We start from the raw sequence: 19706 nt of genomic DNA, 5'->3' as shown, positions 1-19706 counted from the left end.
TTGTAAAATGTTATAACATTTTTCAAAACGGAAAAGTTATTTATAATTATTTGTAACTAAAATAATTGTTTAAAATTGATGGGAATTACTTCCATATTATTAAATAGTGATTAATAAAAACACCAATCTTGACGGAAACCGCAAACAAATGATTATTCACGTTTTGGAACTGTTACAAATTTACTCGGTTGTTTGTTGTGTGCTATTCCTTTGTAACAACTACATAATTGACCGTGCTTAAAAATTAATTAACAATGTTTTAAAAGTATCAGTATCAGTAAATTATGCTTATTAAAAATGTTTAGCCACCAGGTAAATCTTTCTCTTGGTAAGATATATAGTCCTGATTTGGTAATTATGTGACTATAATTGGGCCACTGGTTGGTTTTTATATTTAAAGTATGTGCATAAACCTCATACCACGACCTCACTGTTAATGGTCACCTTAGAACCTCAGCTCATTGTTATCATAATGTATATATGAACAACCAATGATACATGTTACAAATTTTGAAAAAGTAGTACAAATGTAAAATTGAGCTATGTATTTCCACTTTTTTAATTCAAAATGATTTTGCTAATGATGGTACCTATAGAATTGTGCTTACTTTAAGTTATAAGGGCGAAAACAATATTATAGACCAAGTTCTAAGTACCACAATACTTAAAGTTTCTCCAAACAAAACGCTTAAAGAGATTAAGACTACTATTTAGGTTTTAAAGTACGTTTAAACCTTATGTCTTACACAATTTGTGGCTCAACAATACTTAGGAATCAAACCTGTTACCTAGTGAATCAATAAACCCAGTTCGGTCGTTGTACCAACGAAAGACTCGTTGCACTAATTTAGCCTGTTCCCTTGCTGCACTGGGCACTAACCTGTTCCCTTAATGCAGTAACATAACATTTAATCTTCCTATACTGGTCAAACCTGTTACCCCACTGCACTCTCCAACCGTGTTCCAATGATGGTACCTATAGAATTGTGCTTACTTTAAGTTATAAGGGCGAAAACAATATTATAGACCAAGTTCTAAGTACCACAATACTTAAAGTTTCTCCAACCAAAACGCTTAAAGAGATTAAGACTACTATTTAGGTTTTAAAGTACGTTTAAACCTTATGTCTTACACAGTTTTGTGGCTCAACAATACTTAGTAATCAAACCTGTTACCTAGTGAATCAATAAACTCAGTTCGGTCGTTGTACCAACGAAAGACTCGTTGCACTAATTTAGCCTGTTCCCTTGCTGCACTGGGCACTAACCTGTTCCCTTAATGCAGTAACATAACATTTAATCTTCCTATACTGGTCAAACCTGTTACCCCACTGCACTCTCCAACCGTGTTCCAATGATGGTACCTATAGAATTGTGCTTACTTTAAGTTATAAGGGCGAAAACAATATTATAGACCAAGTTCTAAGTACCACAATACTTAAAGTTTCTCCAACCAAAACGCTTAAAGAGATTAAGACTACTATTTAGGTTTTAAAGTACGTTTAAACCTTATGTCTTACACAGTTTTTGTGGCTCAACAATACTTAGTAATCAAACCTGTTACCTAGTGAATCAATAAACTCAGTTCGGTCGTTGTACCAACGAAAGACTCGTTGCACTAATTTAGCCTGTTCTCTTGCTGTACAGAGAACAGCATTTAACCTGCGTATATTTAACCTGTTCCCTTAATGCAGTAACATAACATTTAATCTTCCTATACTGGTCAAACCTGTTACCCCACTGCACTCTCCAACCATGTTCCCTCACTGCACTAATCAGACCTGTTCCGTCGCTGCACTAACCAATCCTGTTCCCTCTCAGAACTAGCCAAAACAGTTCCCTTGGTGCGTTAGCTAAAGTTTCCCATGCTAGTTCATTTAAAAATCCTTAAAAATGTTTAAAGAAATTTTCATCTTTGGATACATTACTGTACAATTGAAGGGATAAAACATAAATGAATTTGTGTATAGAAGTATTAAAAGGGGTTTCTACAGGAGATGTTAAATTATAAAAGTTCAAAAATCTACTTTCGTACATCCTTTTAACTACCCTGGACTTAAATATGTTAAGCAAATTAATTATAACTTTAGACAAAAAACGGGGTTATGGAATTTGGTAATAATTAAAAAAATGGCTACTTGTGTAATCAAGGAGTTAATATTTCTTTAATTTTACATTATAGCCTTTTCATTAAATATTGAGACTATAATTTATTTCGGTGAAACACTGAGAATTATTTTCCAGAGGTTTTTGTTTTTTATATATTGAAATGCAAAGACATGATGAGTTATTACGATTAGTTTTAAATTAAGTAAATTTAATTTTCAGTATCTATGTATTTTCCTCAGGCGTAATAAAAAACCTTTTCAGAGATAAGTGCAGCTTTAGAGCTTTAGTGTTGATAATGAGCATTCTGAGAGCTAGACTCTATTTAAATGTTTTAAGAAATTATTTATAACAATGGGTTTAACTGCCTTGAAAAGGGAAAGTGAGTGGAAATTATGTATCATCACGTAGACTCAACGCTAAGATTAGTGCTTTAATCGACCAACGTACGTTAATCGAAGAGCATCTTCTATAGAAGGCCAATTACTTCTGATACGTTAGCTACGAACGTTATTGCTTTCTTAAAAAGAATCTCGAGTAATATAAGGGACGATATTAAAAATGAAAAATGCTCTCTGGAACGCTGCACTGAAGAGAAATACATATTGATAGTTTACCTGTAGTGAGCGTTTGGAAAATTAAACAATTGGCATTGATAAGAAATTGTATAAATAAACTTAAGTATTGTACTGAACATTTATATTGCAAGAAAGTAAGTAATAACCCTTTACTTAACATCTATAGTTAGACGGTAGTTTTCGTAAGGGAGATATTGGTTTTATTGCTCATTGTATAAAAACTGATCATCTTGAACCCTAAGACTATTTTATGTAATGTTATGTAAATATTTGACATCCAGTCACCCTGTTATTGGAACGTGATGTAATATTTAAATTACATATTCTTGGTGGAAAATACTTCACGAGAGTAGCAAGGTCGCTAGCAAAGACATTCCATTAAGTAGAGATCTCTGTTTATTAATGCAAAGACAGTGTGATGGTCGTAAATGAACTTCCTAGACTGACTTGAAATTAAATTTACATGTATGGAAAGTAAGGACTATACAGTCATTTCTTTTACTTAACGTTGAAGACTGAGTTGGGAAGTCGGGAAAGTAAACATAAAGAAAGATTACAGCAACAATAGAACATGAACATCGCTTCCGAAATTGCTACTGTTCACACGCTTATAAGCCAAAGCGTTAATTTGTTTTAGTCCTAAAATGAAGAGAATACGGTATGCAATTGTAAAATTAAGTAAAAGAACAAAATATAATTTCTTGTCAAAGGTGAATTTAATTTTCTTGTTCAGATAGACAGGATTTTAAATCTATTGTTAAGTGGATAAGCACAAGGCGATAACCTGGACAAACTGCACAATAAAATGAAAAGAAGATAAGTGACACTCGTATTGTGCCATGAAAATCCTCTGGAACAAGAATAACAAGGGTGTCATATCTGTTAACATTTTGAAGTGTGTGTCACATGCAATAACTTTGCCACTTGCCTGGGTTTTAAATTGTTTGCACAGTTGCACTTTTACTGCCCATTTTATCATCAAAACGTATAACCTAGAGGTGGTCGGCTATCGAGCCATCCCCCATAGTGCCAGTACTGGGTAAAATTTTAAATTTAACAGTACCCTTTCTATACCACGACACACATTTAGACGTGTTACTATATGAAAAACATGTTAACATATCAAATAACAACCTGGACGCCCTCGTAGGGCTAATTACGTGGCATCGAACTTGTCCAGTTTGAACACAAACCCACATGCTTACTCTTAAACAAAAATATAAGAGCAGATAGTGTGAACATATAGAGGCCTTAATCGAACCCTCTCAATGGGAAATAGATAAATTATTAAGTTCTCAGTTACATGGTATCAATTCTCAACCAGTCTTGCTGGGGCATGATCCCATCTCTAACTCAGACTCAAAGTTCAACGTCTTAGACCGCTCGGCCATCGGCACTCCCAAGTATGGACAATGGATCTTAATGATTGCCAATCAAGCAGGAGGACAAATTTCTGAAGACGTCTTCATTTCTACTTTATACATATTTGAGGGATAGAAACTGTGGTAAATATAAATGTAATTATTCGGTAAATTACTGAACTATGTATGAATGGTAACTGAAGATATAATTTTTAAATTAAATGAAACAATGTTAGAATATTTACCACATCTCCGCATTGTGTAACAAGTAAATAACATGTTTCTATCTCTACCTCGTGTGCATGAATAACCCCAAAATTTCGATTAAAGAAGATCCAGAAAAATCATTAAACGTGTTGTGGCAGACGTGAATCACAACATGCAACGTAGGCATTGTCTCTACGTTTAAAACGTTCATTTAATGTGCAATTACAGGTGGCCGTACTCTCGCCTTCCTAATATATTTTAGAGATTTAAATTTTTTTCTGACTTTAACCAAGTAACTTTCCAATACTTGATTTGTGTGGACGTAGTTCTTAACAATCTTTATTCATTAATTTGTGATCGTTCACGTTTGTGATATTGAGTTTCTTTGTAAGAATGTTTACTTTATCGTGCTTGTAATGCAGTAGGTTATATATGAAACTCTGTAATACGAAGCGTTACTAGTCTTTAAACGTAATACTTTTATTTTTGTATCAACTAATAATGACAATTAACAATAATAACATATGTAAATAACAGCAAGAAATATAGATTGAACGTTTGATTTCATGACAAAAACTATGGAAACCATCACGAAGGGGCATATCTTCTTTACTGATGTGGATGTGAAGTATACAGAAAAATGCAGCGTCACACTATTTGAGTCTCTAGAATATATTTGATGATTAGAACTGTAAAGGTGCAACGTACTTAGGTGTTAAGTCTCAGCTGTAACCATATAAAATATTAAAATGACCTATTAGCGTAATTACTTCTAAAGAACCACACCCCTTCATGTCTCTAATTATCATAATCAAGCCTACATTGTTATAAGATTATTTAAAACACGCTGTTAAGAAAATCCAAATATTTTGTACGTGCTCCAAAAGTAACTAAAACCACGATTACATGAACGTATAGCACGTGGAAGACTTTGTTTCCAAAATTTAGTATAGAAAAGGAAAAATGTTCATACTCTGCATTGAAGCCTACTTGAAGTCTTAAACAATGTAAGATTAGAGATTAATATTTTAAGCAATAACGTGTTTAAACGACTTACAAATGAGGGTTTTCTGTGCTTGTTCATTTGGTTTTAAATTTTAAATAATTGAAATTTCCATTATAATGAAATTCCAGTTAGGATACAAGTTCTTGCATGATTAATTTAATCGTAAAAACATTTAATTTAAAATCAAGCAGATTTGCCATGTATTATTGCATAGGTTGGCAGGATTTAATACGAGGATAATTGTAAATTTCAAAACTGCCCACTTATATTCCTTGAATCCATTATTTTATATAATACCATTTCCAGATTTCTATAGGATATTAGTTTATAAGATGAAGTTTCGATTCTACTTTGACAGTTTATCCAAAACTGATCAAGCGTAAATGATGAAATGTTTGGATGACATCTAATTTCCAAATTGTTTTGGGACTAAGTTCACCTTTATGGTGTTACTAACTGAGTACGGTAAGAGGTCATCATATGAAAATCTATGGGGAATACTTCAATGAAAAAGTCTCTTATTTTGCACACTATCTAAGTATATACAATACAGGTTATAAAAATAAAGTACTTGAATCCTAAAAGTAAAGTATAAATAGTACAAGACATAAACCTTGTATCTGAACAGTTGCAGATGGAAAAATTAAACATGGGGGTTGATTCTAGGTTCACAGTGCCAACCTTTTGACATATTATTATTTTTTGACATTCAGGACCAACGCCCAATAGTTTTGTCAAATGTCAAAAAATAGGCACTAATGACCTAAAAACATCTCCAGTTTAATATTTCACAACTCTACAAAATTTATCAAGTGAAGAGACTTGATAACCACCCTGCATGTATTCTTGAAACCTACCACCACTATTAAAGTAGATACTGAGAATATTCCATTACAAAATAATTAAAAATGATACAATTGACAAATATCGAAGCACATCTTTCAAATTACATTGCCCTGGTAGGTTTTCTAAATAACGCTATGAGTAGCCATTATAAAATTTAAAATTGATTAAGCCCAATGTAGATGCAAAAGCCAAGCTTTTTTACAAATACGAATGAATGAAATAAAAACTGAGTTTTGGATTACGCAATCCTCGTGGATAAAGTCAAACCGATGAGGGTACAACAATTATACGTTAGATATTTATAATTGTTTTTCAATACTATATCGTGAGCTGGTGATCACATGTACAGCAAACTCAAAACTCTGTCTCTTTTTCGTTAGCAATATAAACTATAGGAAATTGTAGATAAAGTCAATTAACATATTCAAGAATACACAAGACTAGTAGATAATCAGATTCAGCCCATTTCAGTTTTTAGCCTTTTTCTTTCTAGTTCAAGAACACAGTATTGTATCACAGGATGTGATAAGTGTTCAAGAAGTGTGTCTAAAGCTTTGTAGGACATTCTGGTAACAAATTCAGAAACTGATAAAATCGCAAAAGATCTTTGACATCTCATCGCAGGAATTCAGTTATTTTGGACCCGCCCCAAAAAATTATACCGATATAGTAAAGCATATAGCAAAGAAAATATATTGGATAAGTTCAGTGGAACGATGGATAACGCACCTACAGAAATGTTGGTAGGAGTTACCTACCTTTAGTTAGTCAAAAATGGTACAAGACAATAACCAATACCTACCTTACGGTCAATAACTTTTAGAGTAGATTATGACAATATTTTGTTTTTACCACATTTTTGGTTATTAAAAATAAACAATAATTTTGGATAGTTATGACTAAATGTTAATTAAAAACTTTACGTTCGAGTATTTTCACTACCAGCGACCATAAATTAATGAAATCAATGAACAAATGAACCAATATACGCACACATATTAGGACAGACGTTGGAAAACGGAAAACTCAGGTGACTCTAATATGGGCATTTCACTAATGCCTCAACTACGTTTTCCTATACCATGAATAGGATATGTACGAGATAGTAAACAGAAAGAGGTAATACAAAGCAATAGGAAGAAGACGATACTGAACCAAAAACTGGGAGCAGTAAATAATATAAATTTATACATGGATTCAGTTACCATGACATTAAGCGCATTTTTTTAGTTTTCTGTATAGGTTACACGCTGTAAAATTATAATGTGGTGCGCAGGATAATGTGGAGTGACATTGCTTATTCTCATGTGATATTGGGTATGATGGTGTTGTTGAAATTCTTATGTTGGGACTTTAATATTCTGTGCCATAATGTTCTCTATATTCATGAATTTACCCATAATATACCATAGTTTACAAAAAATTTAATATAACGTCGAATCGTATTTTTTCAGCCCGTGTAAAAAAAGAAATAGTTGTTAATAATATTTTTTGAGATATAATTATATTTTTATCCTTTGCAATGGACAAAATTTGTATGAAACAGTAACGAAAGTTAATATTGACTGATAGCTGTCCAAGCTATAATATATTTACTTATAACGACTACACCTTCCATTGTTATGGGTAGTTTTATTATATTAATGGGATTCATGATTTTTATAAGAAGCAATTCAACGATTGTATTTTGATGATAAAGTTGTAATAGTTATATCTGATAACTATATTTCAAATATATGTTCAAAACCTTCTTAAGCTTAGCGTTAAAGACACTAAATCATAAATTAAGAAGACTTTTGTTTAAATTGTCTTAATCTGTCGCTTCTTTATGTACAATCTTGTACGTTCTTGTCGCATAAACGAATTATAGTTAATTTAAAATACAATGGATAAAATAACAATCTAATTATTTATTACTGTTCACTAACAATTTTAAATATGTTTTTCGAAGCCAACTTTAAATTTTTAAGGGATATAATTAATGCACAGCTTTACAAATAAACTCCCTAACATTTCCTATACTATATAAAGCCTTTAATTGTGGATTTGATTGCTAGAAAGGAAACGCTTTTGAGACAGCTCATCGAATCACTGTTATTAGTAAGTAAGAAAGCAATTGGAATAAAACTGTAAAAAATATTGTTAATCCAATAGCACTCATTTTGAAATTCAACTCGTAAAAATAAATAACTCAATTTCGATTGTTGAACTTATAGTCATATGGTATTAAAACAATAATTTTTGTTGTTTGAAACACAAACAGTTGAAATAAAAATTATGTTATAGACTGGAAGTAAAAGAGAGGATCAGTCAGAGTGACCATGCAACAGTCTGCGGCCGCTGGGGTCTACCACTTCGCGAAATAATGCTACAGCATGCAACACACTTTATCAACATACAACACAACATCCCAATACGACTGAAACCTCCTTTAGAAAACAAAATAATTTAATCTTACATTTTAAACTCAGAGGGGATGAGAGGGTTCATAGTATGGTGTTTAACATGCACAATTTGAAAACTGTTTGAATATGTGAAATATGTTTCTACTCACACTAGGAACAAAAGTTGGGATGGTCCTTACCTGAAACTCATGAAGCTTAGGTTTCCCACGATGAAATGGGTTGTTCGAAAATTCATGGGATCTTTGTAAAAATTGCTTTTGCTCTATTGAATATTCTTGCTCCTGCATTCTCTCCTGTTGCAGTTTTTGGTGATATAAATGATCTTGACCATACTCCTTATTAGACGCAAAAGAATGACTGTTTAATCGATCCCATTGTTGCCGTTCTTGTTGTAAGCTAGAAACATGGTCCATTTGGCTTTTGCTATGATAATTTGTAAGGTTATCTAAGGTCTGTTGCTGTATATGAGAATTTTGCTGCTGGTGGTTCGTTTGCTGATTGCTTTGTTGGTGTAGATTGGAATTTAGTTGTTGAGAAGGATTTTGAGTATTGATCTGTTGTTTTTGCTGTGTTTGTTGTAATAACATATGTTGATCTTGCTGATGTATTTGTTGTTGTTGAGAGTGGGATTGCTGCTGTTGTTGTAGGAGTTGCTGATGCTTTTGGTGGTTTTGTTGGTCCTGAAGATGTTGCATTTGGTGTTGCTGTTGTAATTGTTGCTCTTGGTGTTGGATTTGATGAGATTGCTGCTGTTGTAAGGACTGCTGCTGCTGAGTTTGTTGCTGCTGCTGCTGCTGTTGCTGTTGCTGCTGCTGTTGCATTTGTTGTTGGTGTTGCTGTGCTTCTTGAGCAAGCTGTTGCTGTAATTTTTGTTGAAGTTGCTGTTGAGCTTGCTTTGCTTGTTGTGCTGCCTGTTGTTGTTTCATTATTAATCCTAGCTCAGAATTCTTTTCTAGAAACTGTAACATAAAATATGAATTTTGTTTAGCAACACAGACGTTTGGATAGTAGTTCCAATTTTGAAGACTAAATACTATTATATTTTATCCATTACTATTCATATGTTCTAACAGGTATGGGTTACGCGATAATCAACAATTATTAAAAATTTATTTCCTACTTTCGCCGCCACCAGACTTACGTAATTTTGAACTTTATTAGGCAAAGTAAATGTGCTAAAACGTAGTAAATAAATGAAATTTTCTTGATAAATGAAGAAATGAAAGGGTTTAATAAAACCCAAATTTTATTTTAGGTGTTTAACATTACTATAATATGTGCGTTAACTACAAGACTAGGTTAATTTACTAACGATTGTATTGAAGAACCAATAACGTTGGTTATTGTTGGTTATTATATTAACGTTGGTTAACCAATAACATTTTTCATGATGATTACAGTTGTTATTCATTAGTAGTCCACTTCTATCCTAATATTCAAAAGTTACAGTTATTTAATTCATGCAGACTATTATGTTGAACTATTTAAATAAAAAAATAAAATTGAAATTATTATAACGTAGCAAACAATACTTTTATTACAATTACACGCTATAAATTAGTACAAACTAAACTCTAAGATTTTATTGGTATTTTTGAATAACAGTTGTAACATTGCGTACGCTATGATTTTAAAAATTCATGAGATGTAATGTTTAACAAACTAAAAATGGTCCGACTCATTCTTATAATCTTCCGGTAGAAGGAAGAGACAAATTTGAAACTGACATTTACAACTCTATTTCATACTTTTAAATAATGCTATTCCAAAAAAAATGTACGACTTGACAATTTATATAAATGGTTAATAGGTTACTAGCCGGGCCGGGTGTATTATTTAATGGTAAATGTTTTAAATCACGTGGTATACACTAGTGTGTGTCACAACTCAATAACACCACCGCAAACACTAGTTGCCGTATTGCTTCACTGATCGCTAGCATGCTTGCTCTATGTATTGATTTGGAGAATTAAAGTAAAAAATGCTTCAGATTCTCATTCTTGACTACTCAGTTCACTTTTGCTAATAAGTGCGAGATTGTAGAATTCGGGACAGTGAAAATCCACAGAAAATCTCGGAACTTATTGGTGTCCATTGAAGAAGACAAAAGTTTAGATCATATTTTTCGAGACAAAGTAATAATCGAAATAGTGTATTTATACATGCTGAAAAGCCCTTCAATTATAAATATTGATGCACGTTGGATCAGGATGACGATGTACGTTGCGCGCAGTTCCTGCAAGAAGGGATACGACCGTACCACCATCTTCAACGTTCGGGATTCTCAAGTAAATAGATTATTTTGTTACAATCAATGTAGATAGTTCACCTAATCTATACCTATACCTATAGGTCTTTACGTCCTTCGAACTTGATATCGGGCTTGTATCACACTTACTGGCGTCCCCAACAAAGATTTTAACTAGAACCTACACTGTAATTGAGAAATTATGATTAAAATGTGATGAGGTGAATAATTGCCTTCAGATCGGATCTGTACCACATAATAAATATAAGTTACATTGGATTTATTTCTCTGTAAAGTGCAAAAAATGATATATCTTCTTTACAAAATTACACTAAAACTGGATCATATTAATTACCAATCATAGCTATTAATCGTCGTATTATATTCATAGTTGAAAAGCCCCTTTAGAAAGAAAATTTCCATTATTATTTTTAAATACATTGTAAATGCTCTTGCTTTATTGGGTTCCTTTATTTACTTTTCTTTTAATGTCATACAACTAATTTACATATCCTTATGTTGAGATAGAATTAGTACATGTTGTTACTATAACAGGAGTGCTAAATTTCAGAAGGATGAAAGACTGTAAATAATCTGTTCCCTCGAAATGCAGTAAAAAGGAATGCAATAGTCTTTTCTTAGTAAGAGGAGTGCTTGAATACATATAAAATGAGTGATAAGAATAGTTGTAAAGAAATAAACAACATTCTTACGTGATCAAGGTCCATTCCGTTTCGCTTGCCGAGTTCAGACATGATCGACTCTTCTTTCCTAAACATTCAACACATATCGATAAGTAAACGGTCTATGATAAATGTGAAGACATAAATAACAATAGTAATACAATTTTTGATGATCCAATATGTATTTTTTCTTTAAGTTGCATGATGATTTGATTTTTACTAACATATAGTTAGTTAGTTATTCCTTATAACTAACCTTTCCAGCCTAATTGCAGTATTGATAATACAACGTTTTTGTCATCTAGGACATAAAACCAAGAAAACCTCCTCTACCCTGCGAGATAAACAAATTTTAAAGTTCTTCTGCGCGCCTCGGATTGATAGGATATTAGTAGTATATATGATATAGGAGATAGGTAAGAGTGAGGAAACCTTCTGATAGGATCCTTGAGGTACAGTTACTTTCAATCAATCAGTCAATCAAACAAATTTATGAATGATGAAAGCAACAAATGCATTGCAAAGAACAGGTGCAGGAGCATTGGTTGGTTATGCTACATGTATAATAAATTTTATGTTTACATAACTAACAGTCAAAACATAATATGACTGTGTAAACTTAAATTTTATTTTAAACTGTTTTGTGACATTTTGATATAAATATACTGGAATGAATTTGAACTATTACTAATTATATTATATAAGTTAAACAAGGTTAAACAACTGTAAATGTAATGAAGTTGTTTGAGTAACTTAATTTAAATTTTATTTCAAAGAGTTAAGAGGGTAACAGCATATAAGGTAAAGTTGAGATGTCCTCAAGCTAAAACTAATATTGCGAATTAAGTACAACTCTGATCATCTGTTTAGAATTTGGCATGCTTTTTTGAATATAGAATCTGCTGTTTCAGAATCTAACGAACGCGTTATTATATGTAGGGATTAAAGTTTTATTTATCTTGGTTTCTTGGGCAATTTATCATACCATGTTCCGAGGCACCTACTATAAGTTAATAGAAGTAACATAGACTTAATTACCGGAACAACAAATTTTATAGCCGCTGCGGATTCGGATTTGATACAAATAATTTGTTTATGAGACTATGAACGTTGATATTTAAAATGATTATATTTCTAGACTATTTGCATTTGATTGTGTTGTTTTTAAAACTCCATGTTTGAAATTGCAGGAACAAAATGGGCTCTTCATTGTTCTACAAACTTTGAATTTACTTGGTAAATTCATTATGAAATACCACATTGCATGACGCCTTTACGACGTTAGAAGTTTACAAATTTATTACAATTTTGAAGGTTTCTTAAATAAACTTTTAAACATACAGCCTAATTGGCATATTTATCTTATTTGGAGCGCTTGACATTTTTAAGACCATAGAGTAGCAAAGTACAATGGACGGGCCTCTTAACCGATTATAAACGGAACCAAAGTTTGGTAAAAAGAAGGAAAAGTTTGTTAAAGCAAAAATCACCATTATACACTATATCTTAAAAAGACACACATTTTTTATATTTATTACTGCTGTTTATTAGTCACTAAAGTTTTTTACGTTTCACTCTATTCATTGTGCTAAGTGGTTGTAAAAATACCCTACACTCACAAAAATATTCACAACCAATTGCATAGACAATACTGTACACAATTGTACTACACAAATAAATCACAACTAAAACTACTGTGACATCGACATGAAAATCAAAACATTTAGTGACTTCTCCATTGTTATTTTAGCTAAATGAACATGTATACAACTTCCTGAAACGATGGTTGATCCGAGGACGTTTTCGGGGGCTACCGTACTTATTTTGTTTTGATTTAAAATCATAATCCTCACTCGCCCACAAGTGGAAAAATTGGTTAGCAAATTAGTATTTTTATTTCATTGTTACAGCAATTCACCTGTGGGTGACCTCCACCGTATGTAACAATCAACATATCTATGTAATTAACTGAATTCAATATAAAACATTAATTGCATGACACGTTATATTTTCTCCTGATTTGCATATTAATTTATATGTAAGTGTATATATGTATACGTATAGTAGATCTGAATAATATGTAATTATGCAACAGTAAATTTTTAAAGTACAGTAAAGTGAAAATGTCTCATTTTATCCGGCGAAGACAACCAAGACCACAGTGATTTATACTGTGTGCTCTATAATAATGAAATAATAATACACTTTTTCATTACGATGTTGTAATACAATTGAATATTTGGCAACAATGTAGATACTTGATTATAGAAAATTGCTCAAATAATTTTGGTAATCTACGGTATTTTCAATAACTTCAAAGTAGTAAGTAACTTCAAAGTACCTGTCATGAAAAAAAATACTCTCACCAACATGAACAATGCCGTTCTACTCATGCAGTGTATACGGTAGAATAACAAAATAAATACATTTATTAAAACTATTTATCATTGTAATTTGATAGAATGTAGTAATAACGGAATTTTAAATAAAGTAAAAAAGATAAAACGAATTAAAAAAGGTCATATTTACTTACCTATTGGAGAAAGAAGATCTAGAGAAGGGAGATTCAGAGTGAAGATTCTTGTTGAGTTCACTACGAGTCTCACGGTTATCTCGGCTGTTGTCCAAACCACCTGCAATGCCACACTTTGGTTTCAATATGTTATATATTGTAATCACCATCACTAAGCAATAATTACAACTTACTCATCAACACAGTTTATCCAAATATACAAAGAAATAACATTTTCGTTACTCTATTATAACGTCACGTCAAACGTTACCATTTGTTATACTAAATGGCCAAATACATATCTAATATAACGATGGTTAGAAAAATAATACGACGTTCTTATTTCATACACCCCATGAATAGTAAATAACTTAAGGAATGTAAATAGCTTACTATCTAAAGAATGTTTCAATAATCTCTCAGTCACTTATTAATAGCCATCAAAGGCATTTACGAGTTAAGTCTGAATACACATTCTGTTTCAATAAGTTATGTTTATGAATTGGAACACAGTGGAAACTGAATGTAATCACTGGAAACAAAATGACGTTAAACAAGTTCTTCTAAACTAGTATGTGAAGTATATGGATTGAACGTGTTGCTACGTAAATGTAAATTATTTGTAGCGCAAAACTACGAAAATCCCCGTAGTTTCCTGTTACTGTTTCACAGTTGTGATGATTATTCGAGGTTATGAAAACACACCCAAGAACCTTACATTATGGAAAGTAAACGTCATTCACTACCAGATAAACTAATAGAATACATTTTTAGTTTGTATTTGTTACTTTAGCAAGTCAACTGAGGATTAAAGTGAAAATTTCCGTCTAGTTATAAATAAATTTCAAATCTTAATGTAATTAACTGATTTCAAAATGAAATTATTTTGATACTTAACTTTATATGTAGAGTAAAATGAGTATGTAAAACTATTACGTTTCTTTTCACAGCACTTTTCAACAACTCATTACGTTAAATTAAGAAAAGGTATTAATATTTGTATTAATACTTAACTTCAAATTCAGCATGATTTTCTCGTGTTGTGTCAGACACACATTTTATATTAAACAATGGTAGCTTGCAAATTTTCTCGTAATAATGATGCAGGAGTCACAATATATAACAAAAAAGTGAAGCAGGATTATAAGGTTTGCAACAAATTTTAATGAGTATACATCAACATTTACTTTCATTTTATACCTGTGGAATTATTCTAAATTGTATCATAATTGAGTCAGACCATAAGATTGTGAATAATAAGATTGTAAAAAGTCTTTAGTGGTGCCTCACAACACATATTTGAAAACCAAAGCAATATACATAGTTTCAAGTGTTCGATCCATAAACTTCAAAAAATCACTAAACAATTAGAACTTGTTTATTTAAGGTATTCATTTAATTTATTGTCAAGAGATGGCAAAATTCCAAACATATTCTGATGGATTTAACACCTTCCCCCTACTCTTTTATCTTAATATTGAAAAAGTGGAAAAGCTTTGATATTTAACATCTATTACTACAACTAAATAGCAAAGAAGAGAAAAGTCAGCCAAAGGACAAACATGCGTAAGGGGGCGAGTGCCATGAAAGGGGTTAGGAACATGCAATTTAGTACTATTTTAGAAACCACAGAAGATTTGAAGATCGTATTTCTCGCCTGTGACAGATCCACGAAAATGGAGAAGCCATCCCAGTTCATTTTGGATGCTTCTCGAGAAGAAGGAGGCATGGTAACAAGTTCAGGATAATCTACCATATCTTTTCTATTTCTTTCTAGTTTTATATTTGTGTTGATAAAGAGGTTTGAAGTGCACTTTATGGAATTTTAAAAGGTAGCAAACACTATTATTTATATTTATCATATAAATACATAGATACATATACATGTGGAGATACCCTATTTATATGAAGACTGAATTAGAGAATATGTTGACTTAATTATACTTTTAATATTTAATTTGATTAGTTCTTAGTGAAAGTTTGGAATTCTGAGAGACTAAATTTCTTAAATAAATGAACGCTCGTGGAACTTTTCTCGGTTGTCAGAAAAGGTAGTTATCTCCTTTTTACACAAAATAGACCAATGGGTTTGGTATGTGTAGCTCCAAGGAATATCTCACTACATCGGACTTAAATTGTCCCACGAGCAGTAAAGGGGAGTATACGAAATTACTGAGAATAATTTATAGCTTAATAATTTAGCTAAAAGTTGGGTGAAGTAAATGCTATTTTGATATTACTGATCGATCCTTTTTTATAATCGATAATTTGTTCACAGAACAAAAATATATTGAAACTTTAAATTTATTTCATTTAAATTTAAATCTATATGTTCATTAATCTGAAAATAAATAAATCGTCAGCTTTTATATTAGTTTGAGTAAATATATTACGTAATATTTTGTTTAAGCTAATTTTAATATATTGTGATCTAGAAATTGTATTATTGAAGTTGGTCATTTTTCAGCAATTTAATTTTGACTTTTAGGGCAAGTGTTCATCAAACTCCCGTTCTGTCTCCAAATTCGGTAGTCATATCTACCTCTAGCCTCATATATAAATAATTTAACCACTTATCATGGAATTATAAAAACTACAAAACAAAGTTTTTACAAAATAAATATGATCGGTAGAGTCAATAGTTTATATTTTACCTGCAAGAGGTATGTTTGTATTTTTCATATTATCTTGAGGTTGAGTGGAAGAGATGGCTGAATAGCCCTAACATCGTCTCAAAAATAAACATATTTCATTTCAAGACTCTCTGAATTACAACGGTGTGGTTATGTAAATAACTTGTTCTTGAAGTTTGAATGAATACTCATGAATACATGAATTGATTGTTTGCGTAAGCATTCATAAAACCAGCCCATAGGTGATGTGGGCTAATAATTAGTCTAATAATAGGCTGTCTTCAGAACCCGAATAGCATTTTGACGGGGATCTTAAAATCCTAATTACCCGAGGATAGTTTGGAGCAAACGTGATGGATAAGGTCTTTCCAGGTCAACCTTCGGCCAAGGTAATTACGAACAGTATACTTCTTCCTATATGGTATCTGCCATCACAACAGTTTTCCATAATTTCTGAATACCAATTTTCTTCAGATTGAACCTGTTGAAATGTTGAACTCAGTTATTGGTGTCATCAAAATATTTGTTACAGAATTGATTTTGATGTGTTATTTAAACAGTGACTCGTGCAATGAGTATACTGAGCCCAATGAGTATAATACGTTTGATCCAAGATATCCTTTCAATAAAAATGTGTATAATACAATAATTTGTGTGTAGACATTTTTCGTAAGTGCCTACTCCCATATTAAAATGCACTGACCAATAAACGTGCCGAAAATTATTAATTTGCATCGATTGTTATAGCAAACTATTAAGAAAGTAATATTAAATATAATATTGAAAGATCTTTCATGATCCTTAAGACCTCTAACTTTCATGCTCCCTGGTTTTGTGCTTGCTAGGCTACAACATTTTACAAAATATTCCAGAATGAAAAGTTCCTATCATTGCTCCAATTCGAAATGACTTTTCTGGAGAAGTTGTGCATTGAAGCCGCTTGAAAGTTCGACAAACAAGGTTGCGTTGAGAGATGGTTCAAATATCACTGTCTCGACTGCTGCATGAAGTGACTCTGCTTTGATCATCAGGTCTGGACTTTGTTTATTTCGTTCATATTCGAGTTAGCGCGGAGTCCTTATTGACTTTGGTTTCAACATATCGATGAGAAAATCAGACTAGAGTTCCCTAAAGCTGTCACTCAATAGGTAAAATAAAATAACTAAATGCAATGAAGGGTTAATAAAGGATACAAATTTATTTAACTATGGTGGTGACAAAAACAAGTTACAAGTTATAAAACAAAAAAACTTTAGGCTGTAAGCCTACCTAGACGCCAGTAAAGAGGTTGTTGCGCGCATAATGTAAGGAAAAAAGGTTCTTGGCTCATACATTAATACGATAAGATGAATCTCCCAGTGATGGCTTTTATTGTTATCGGCGTTTGTCTGGAGAAAATGCAAGGTACTCTCAGAAACACACTTTTATTTAAAAATCGTTGGAGGTTATTCAACAAAATAAATTTTTACCACCGTAGATCCTTCATAAATTAATCGTGCAGTCTTTTGTAATACTGGACTGGAATTTTGATAACGATGCAGCCTAAGCAATCTTGCGTTTAGAGAATAAACTGGAAACAAATATTATATAAAATTAGTATAATGGATGGTCAACTAAAACCCGTTTTTAAATTATTTTATTGCGATACACGTGTTTCGGTATTCTACCATCATGAGTGTCACATTTTTTATTTTATAAGATCACTAGGTGAGTTAGTTTTGGATCCACTTCCGCAATAAATAATTCTTGAAGGGGTAAATGAGAAACGTTTGAGATCACTGTAAACAAAGCTAATACGACAGTGAAATTTGTACCCACGTTGAACGTCAAGTTAATGATGACTTAGACAGGAAACTAACTTAGAGTCGGAAACAAAGGAAATCGGTATTTAGTAAGGAACGGAGGATTATTGGCTTGTTCCCGTTTCTCTCACCCATTTGCCTAAGCAATACAGTTGATGTCTAACGATGTAATATATTTGAGTCAGTTTAGTACTATTTTACTACAATGGATACAGATTTTTTACAAAACGAACGTATATGGGAATAGAAATTTTCATATTTACACATTAGATACGTTGCGTAGTGTACTGTTATAAGTAAAACGTAACACATTTCTATACAGTATTTTAGAATTACATTACAAAATTTAAGGAAATGATTAAGATTATGCTAAAGCAAAGAAAAAAGTTCCTGCACACCAAAAGTACACACGCCCTAAAATGCTTCGTTTTCGGCCTATATGTCTGTTTAGTTACATAAGCTACAGAATTATAACTTCGCATGACTGTTTGTATAATGTAGGTGTAAAAACTTTGCAAAAGGTGAATAAAATGTCTGTACTAGTTTTAAAATAGCGACCGTTTAAAAGTAGCTATCATAACGGGAAATTTTATATTCATTTAAGTTCATTCACTGAACATTGTATTACCTCAGTAACTACATAGCAAGTAAAGCATGAGAGAACCGCGAACAAACAAGTCTTATTTTAGTTGTTTTTAACATTGGTTAATTACTATGAACTCTTTACATATCCAGGTCCTTCCAACAAGTATGCCGGTGAAACTGAAATAGTATATGTACAAATGAACCAAATATGTATTTCTAAAGGCCCAACACTGCATTGTTTTAAACTGCTGTAATTCCATACATAATGATTTTTTCATGGAACTTGTTGCTGCCTGTAGCTATACAGAACGTAGATACATAGCATAATGTATAAAATACTACTAAACATACTGTCAGCGTTCTCAGTAAAGAACTGGTAACGGGACGTTTCTATACAAAAACTCTGCAAACCCAGGTAGTCTTTCTCTGATATTACTACAGAGGGCATCAACCAGGTTCTCAGGTGACTCCTGCTGAGATCTGATTTATTAAATGGTGCAACGCAGATTTTACTGTTACTTTTATTTTGTCTTCTTGGTTTTCATCTCCCTTTGAGAAAGCCCACTGATCAGAAACGCTTTCTTTTACACTTGATGGCTATCTCAACCTCTCGTCTATATTATTCACACCGTTTGTAGGAGAAAGAGCTGACGTTGTATATTTCGAACAAGGCATATGGCAATTGTTTGGCCATCCAGAGATCCCGAAAATTGCTCTTCTCGAGATATTTAGATT

General features: G+C 32.1%; 1 protein-coding gene across 1 annotated transcript in view; it reads right to left on the bottom strand.

Annotated features, from left to right (window-relative positions):
• Positions 1 to 14151, bottom strand: part of LOC124369230 (mediator of RNA polymerase II transcription subunit 12-like) — a 68204-nt gene extending 54053 nt beyond the window's left edge. The window contains exons 1-3 of the mRNA XM_046827104.1: positions 13973 to 14151; positions 11470 to 11527; positions 8688 to 9467 (exon numbers count right to left, since the gene is read on the bottom strand). Of these exons, the coding sequence (XP_046683060.1) occupies positions 8688 to 9467; positions 11470 to 11527; positions 13973 to 14121 (987 nt within the window). The 5' untranslated portion in view covers positions 14122 to 14151. The remainder of the gene's footprint in view (positions 1 to 8687; positions 9468 to 11469; positions 11528 to 13972) is intronic.
• Positions 14152 to 19706: the final 5555 nt, after the last annotated feature.

The sequence above is a fragment of the Homalodisca vitripennis genome, chromosome X (assembly GCF_021130785.1).
Source record: "Homalodisca vitripennis isolate AUS2020 chromosome X, UT_GWSS_2.1, whole genome shotgun sequence".
Lineage (NCBI taxonomy): Eukaryota > Metazoa > Arthropoda > Insecta > Hemiptera > Cicadellidae > Homalodisca > Homalodisca vitripennis.
The sequence above is the reverse complement of the archived record's forward strand: the minus strand, read 5'-3'. Positions and strand labels throughout refer to the sequence as shown.